General features: G+C 42.7%; 1 protein-coding gene across 1 annotated transcript in view; it reads left to right on the top strand.

Annotated features, from left to right (window-relative positions):
* Positions 1-5,669, top strand: part of COLEC12 (collectin subfamily member 12) — a 192,649-nt gene extending 186,980 nt beyond the window's left edge. The window contains 2 exon segments of the mRNA XM_017873539.1: positions 3,231-3,376; positions 4,968-5,669. Of these exon segments, the coding sequence (XP_017729028.1) occupies positions 3,231-3,376; positions 4,968-4,987 (166 nt within the window). The 3' untranslated portion in view covers positions 4,988-5,669.
* The last annotated feature ends 1,332 nt before the right edge of the window (positions 5,670-7,001 follow it).

Raw genomic sequence — 7,001 nt, 5'->3', positions numbered from 1 at the left:
GTCTCACTGTGTTACCCAGGCTAGTCTCGAACTCCCGGCCTCAAGCGATCCTCCTGCCTTAGCCTCCTGAAGTGCTGGGATTACAGTGTGAGCCACTGTGCTAGGCTGAATTAGAGGATGCTAAAGGTTCTCTTCCAGGCTCTTTCATTCTACAGTCCTATATTCTAAATCCTATTTTTTTTGAGATGGAGACTCGCTCTGTCGCCCAGTCTGGAGGGCAGTGGTGTGATCTTGGCTCACTACAACCTCCACCTCCTGGGTTCAGGCGATTCTCATGCCTCAGCCTCCCCAGTAGCTGGGACTCCAGGTGCCTGCCACCAGGCGTGGCTAATGTTTGTTTTTTTTTTAGTAGAGATGGGGTTTTGCCATGTTGGCCAGGCTGGTCTTGAACTCCTGACCTTAGGTGATCCACCCACCTCGGCCTCCCAAAGTGCTGGGATTACAGGTGTGAGCCATTGTGCCCAGCCTCTAAATCCTATTCTAAATATCTTATATTTAGATATATATACTTGATGTGTGTGTGTGTGTTTCCAGCTCACTGGTGCAGTCAGTCCAAGCATTTCCAAGATTCCTGGTGTACTCAGAGGATGATGTCCAAGTACATGTATGTGCTGCTACCACTCCCTTCTGTGACATGTGTATGATAATGTAGAATTCGGGGCTTTGAGCCCCAGACTTCAGCCATTCATCTTGCCAGAATCTACCTGTGAATGAGGTTAAGGCACTGTTTAAGCTGACATTCTTCTCCAAAATATATACATTATGCTTATTTGACATGTTATGTTCTATTTTATTATAAACATGCAGACTGAGGGGTTTTTCCGCAAGTCTCTCCATGTGATTTTAGCTTTGCCGAAGAGATGCTTTGAGACTCCGGGTGGTCAGTCCACAGAATAAATTGTCCCTGCAGCCTGGCTTCAGGCTACGCACTTTCCACCCATTCTGGCCTACTACAGTCACCTCTGCTCATAGAACTGCATTCTGCTTTTAGTCCTAAGGAAAGCCTTGAGCACTGTATGTAAAGAATTCCAGTGGCCTAGAAAAACAAATGGAGAAAGGTGATAAAGATTATCTCCTTTCTTATCACTCAGTTATTTCTCTGCCTGGTTGTTACATCCTTTTTATTTATTTAACTTAAAACGACTTAAAAGGAAACGCAAGGGGAAAATATTAAGCAGGACTTCTGAGCCCAAAGAAGTCGTATGTATACAATTTCCCAATTAACTGAGAAATCAAGAATATCAAATATCCTATCATTATACATTCAGGAGTCATAGATCTCAAATTTTATCAACAAAAGTGGAATCAAAACCCCTCATATTACTGGCAGAAATGAATAAAATGTACATCCACAAGATCAAACTGCTCAAGCATTGTTGACATCTCCAGAAGAATCTCACAAGGTGGAAAGAGTTACATAAAAAAAGCAAATGTGAAAGTAAACTACTTTTCCTTCCAACTTCATCTCTATCTGGTGTCAGGCTGAGATTGTCACAGGCTGAAATGTTGAACTCATTGTGGCTCGTCTGTTATGTAAGCTCTTGAGAGTTGGGACTTTGGCTCTTCTCTGCACTGCTATGTTGCTATCACCCAGATGATACCTGGCTCATAGCAGGAGGGCTGTGGATGCCTGGTGTGAGTGAGTGAGTGAGTGAGTGAGTGAGTGAGTGAGTGAGACTATTTTCTAACTCTCCCTTCTAAGTAGCATCCCATTTTTACTCTCACCAATCGATGGTTTCCTCTGAATTCTCTTTCATCACTAGGTTTATTTAATTGAGGTCACTCGATTAATATATATATATTTTTGAGATGGAGCCTCCCTCTGTTACCCAGGCTGGAGTGCAGTGGCATGATCTTGGCTCACTGCAAACCTCTACCTCCTGGATTCAAGCGATTCTCCTGCCTCGGCCTCCCAAGTAGCTGGGCCTACAGGTGCCTGCCACCATGCCCAGCTGATTTTTGTATTTTTAGTAGAGACGGGGTTTCGTCATGTTGGCCAGGCTGGTCTCAAACTCCTGACCTCAGGAGATCTACCTGCCTCAGCCTCCCAAAGTGCTGGGATTACAGGCATGAGCCACCACTCCTGGCCTTCATATTCATTTTTTTAAAATCCCAAAATACACATTTGGTGTGGGGGAGTCAGTTCTACCCTGTCCCCATCCTTTGACTATGAACTTCAACTGTCCTTTCATGCTGCCCTCTGGTTTTGCGGGTCTTACTGTCCAGAGAGGCAGGGCCATACAGGCTGTCTTCTCGGGTGACCTGAGGACACTCTGTGGCCAGTGCGGTAATGAGTCATTGTTTATGGGAAGCACCCTCTGCTGCAGATGTTCTTCCAGACCCTCCACGTGAGGCTGGCTTGTCCTCTCAGGCAGCAGCCGCAAGCTTCTGTGAATGAATCTGCTTCTTAGACAAGATTGAGCCTTCAAAGGGAAGTCTGGAAGCACACCTGATTGATTCATGGAAACAGAATCAAGAACTGTTGTCTGTGGCAAAGTGCTGTTCCGAGCCGCAGCATCCAAGTTAAAAGCCCCATGTGAACTCATCCTAAAGAAAACTTGTTTTTAAGAATCTCTGTCTCAAAAAAGGCAGTGAAATGTAGGAGTCATTTTCAGTAAGATTAAATTACTATTTCTTTCTAAAGCGATCAACCTTCTACAACTCAGCCAGATAATCATAACCAGTTATTTGTAATTGTAGGTTCTTATAAATGTATTTCAAAAGTCTTTCACTTTCCCTTCCTGGCTCTTGGACTTGTTAGAGGCAAGATATTGCAATGTACAAGGTCCCTCTGGGTTCTCACAAGACCGTGTGTGTGTGTGTGTCTGTGTGTGTGTATGTGTATCATGTCCTCATAATGAATAGATATTCACACACATATATGCACTCATGCCCAGAAGTCAGCATTCCAGTACACATTAGAAAATCATTCATCTAACTGTCCCAAAGCAAGATCCGCTCCCTCCACATTGTGATGAACCTGCGTAGTGAATTTGGTTCATGGTAGCAAAGATCACAGGCCTGCAGGGAGATGCCGCATTATGCATTACTCTGCAAAACAGCTCCTCCTTACTCTGAATAAGAGCACGTACTGCTTCTTAAACTGCATTTTCATTCCAGGATAAATGACATGCTTCAGTTTTGTTTTTTTATATTTCTCTGCTGCTCTTGAGTAAAGAAAAGCTGTGCATTACTGTGCAAATAACATTCAATTTCTGTTTTGCTAAAAGAAATTGGAAAGCTGGACAGCCGGATAACTGGGGTCATGGCCACGGGCCAGGAGAAGACTGTGCTGGGTTGATTTATGCTGGGCAGTGGAACGATTTCCAATGTGAAGACGTCAATAACTTCATTTGCGAAAAAGACAGAGAGACAGGTGAGCAGGAGATGGGATTTAAGAGGGAGCTGCCAGCTTATGTCCTATGAAAGGGTGAGGGGTGGTGAGTACAAGGGCCCTGAATGCAGACTCTGCAATTAGGTTTCGGTCCTGGTTCTGCCATTTATTAACTGGGCAGGTGATTAACCTCAGGGGAATAGTAATAGCATCTTCTTCATGAGGTTGTTGTGAAGATTTAAATAATAAGTGTGCCTCACATGTAGGAAGTACTCAACGAATGCTAAACTAACTGACCCAGATAAGTATCTTATATTGTGAGTTAATTGTTCTGTAAGATATAGCACTGGCAGGGCACAGTGGCTCATGCCTGTAATCCCAGCACTTTGGGAGGCCGAGGCAGGCAGATCTCCTGAGGTGGGAAGTTCGAGACCAGCCTGACCAACATGGAGAAACTCCATCTCTACTAAAAATACAAAATTAGCCGGGCGTGACGGCATGTGCCTGTAATCCCAGCTACTCAGGAGGCTGAGGCAGGAGAATTGCTTGAGCCCAGGAGGCAGAGGTTGCGGTGAGCCGAGATCGCACCATTGCACTCCAGCCTGGGTAACAAGAGCGAAACTCTGTCTCAAAAAAAAAAAGAAAGAAGATATAGCACCAATATTAGTCCTTTTTCATAGACATTCATACACAGCTAATCCAGGCGGCCACGCATTCAGTTCCACGAGTATCTACTGAGCATCTACTATAGGCCAGATCCTGTGATCCATAATAGAGGGAAATCGTCTGTGCTGCTTATGAGCTCATAAGCCAAAGCAGCTTGTGGAGATTTTCTTGACTTCAAAGGCTGTGTACCTACAGCTTCATTTAACACACGACCCTCTTTGGAATGCGGCATCTTCGTTTTCTTCACCAGAATGAGATTAAAAGTTTGTGATAGGGGATGGGGGAAATGGGGAATGAAGGCGAATGGGTATGGGGTTTCTTTTTGGGGCAATGGAAATGTTCTAAAATTAAACTAGATTGGTTCTAAATTGCATAACTTCGTGAATATACCAAAGAGCACTGAATTATATACTTTAAATGGGTGAATTATACAATTTGTGAATTATATTTCAATAAAGCTGTTCATTTAAAAGTTGGCAGTAAACAAAACCTCAAATATATTTTGGTCAAACTATTTTTGGAAGTAACTGGGGCATAAATTATCCATATTGCCATTCAACAGACAATTATTGAGCACCTTTGATGTGTCAGGCATTGGTCCAAGTGCTAGGGACCTTAAGACACATAGGAACTCACAGCTGGGTCAGTTGAGGGGGGAAAACACAGATATCTAAACAAGAGATTATAATTGATGGTGACAAGTAACTCAGATTTGTCTTCTGTATGCTTTGTTTGGCCATTTGGGATTTGAGTAGGGACCAGGCTTCCCCAGAATAGGCTCTTTCAAAATGAAACTTAGCTTTTCATCTGAATAAGATCTTCTAGATGTTTCTTTGAAAATATAAGCATTGTTGAATGATGTATTTTAGACACTGTCCTATAAAAATACACATTCCTTTTTTTTGAATTGCACTTTAACTTTATTATTTAAGAAAAACTAATGCCCATTCTTATTTCTCTCTTTTAGTATTGTCATCTGCATTATAATGGACTGTGATGGAATCACATGAGCAAATTTTCAGCTCTCAAAGGCAAAGGACACTCCTTTCTAATTGCATCACCTTCTCATCAGATTGAAAAAAAAAAGCACTGAAAACCAATTACTGAAAAAAAATTGACAGCTAGTGTTTTACCATCCGTCATTACCCAAAGACTTGGGAATTAAATGTTCCCCAGGGTGATATGCTGATTTTCACTGTGCACATGGACTGAATCACATAGATTTTCCTCCGTCAGTAACCATGCAATTATTCAAATTATATCTTCCAAAGTAGGGAACACTCCAATCAGAAAAAGGCTATCATTGGTTGGTGAGTTATAGGAAGAACTTAAGCATATGCTGTGTAAACAGTACCATACGTTTCTAAAATCCCAAGTGTAGGAAAATATGCAGACATACAGATATATAGGCCAACTCTTAGTAATAATATGAAATATACTTAAAGAGCTTTTAAAACTTTGGACTTTTGTACAAAATATTTGCCTCTTTACAATTTTTTTCCTTTTTTTTTTTTTTGTCATCTTTCCGACTAATAATGGGCAAAGAAAACATAAATGGTAAGCTAAATAAAAACTGCCTAGGGTTTCCTGTCAATTTAACTTCGTAGCCAGTGGCAAGAATTATTTTCAATTGTGGTTTTAAAAAAATAATTAAATATACATGTATATACTATAGTTACATATAAATATATATAGATCGCACTGAAATACTATACGTACTATACTTATTTTTTTTTTTTTTTTTTTAATGTTTCATTCATTTCCTCAGAGGAGTCAATCACTTGGAATGTCTAGAAATATCCTTACAGATTTTGCCAGTGTCAATCAAGCCTGCACACATGCACGAGTCAGTGAAGTGGGCTGTGCCTTGAGCCCATCACCAGCCAACATTCTTGACATGTGCCTTGACATGTGCGCTTGACAGGCGCAGAAGAAGTGGGCAACTCAAGACATACTTCCACTTCATTTTGGTGGAGTCAGGAGGTGTGGGGGATGGAGAGGCATCTGTTGGGAAGGGCACTGAATCTGGCCTATCTAGAAGGCCCTATTTCATGGCTGAGCTATGACTGTACTTGGCATCAGACCACTACCAGAGCCGACGTTAACTGTCAGGAACGTATGGCGTCACATCAGTCAAAGACAGAGATGCTAGAAAATGGGAACCAGCTACATATTACCTGGAAAATTTGTTTTCTTAAGTCGTTTCCAAAAACATAACTCCAAGGCATATGCATGATGAAATGCAAGAACAAACTTTTGGCCACTTTGTGGAACTCTTAAACTTTCCAGCCTGGCGCGGTAGCTCACACCTGTAATCCCAGGACTTTGGGAGGCCGAGGCAGGCGAATCACTTGAGGTCTGGAGTTCCAGACCAGCCTGACCTCATGGCATGTCTGGCCAACATGGCAAAACCCCATCTCTACTAAAAATATGAAAATTAGCCAGGTATAGTGGCACATGGCCTGTAATCCCAGCCACTTGGGAGGCTGAGGCCGGAGAACCGCTTGAGCCCAGGAGGCAGAGATTGCAGTGAGCCAAGATCGCACCACTGCACTCCAGCCTGGGTGACAGAGCAAGAATCCAAAAAAAAAAAAAAAAAGAACCTTTCCTCTGAGCCCATCTTCCTTCCAGTCCTTGACTTTCCTTGACTTGCTGTTGGAAAGTCTAATATGAAAAGGGCTAAAACTAGGCATTAAATATAACAGATGCTCAAAGGTAAGATTGCCATCCAACAAATTCCTTCTCCTCCTTCCCAAGGGTCTTCCCAGGTGGTGCTGCTACCTATCTCAAATAAAATGGTAATAAAGACAGAGTTTGACTTTCCCACCTGCAAACACGTGGACTGTATTGCTTTGCCCACAAGCCCCATTCCCCATTCATGCTGTTTTCATAGCCCAGTAATGGCCAACTGCTCAGCACCTGTGTGCCCTGCTGTCAGGCAGGTGGGACCCACGGTCATCTGGGCCTAAACTGCTGAAGCCTGCAACACAAGGCAGGCACC

The sequence above is a fragment of the Rhinopithecus bieti genome, unplaced genomic scaffold, assembly GCF_001698545.2.
Source record: "Rhinopithecus bieti isolate Rb0 unplaced genomic scaffold, ASM169854v2 scaffold_6946, whole genome shotgun sequence".
NCBI lineage: Eukaryota > Metazoa > Chordata > Mammalia > Primates > Cercopithecidae > Rhinopithecus > Rhinopithecus bieti.
Note: the sequence above shows the minus strand (reverse complement) of the source record. Positions and strands in the feature narration are given on the sequence as shown.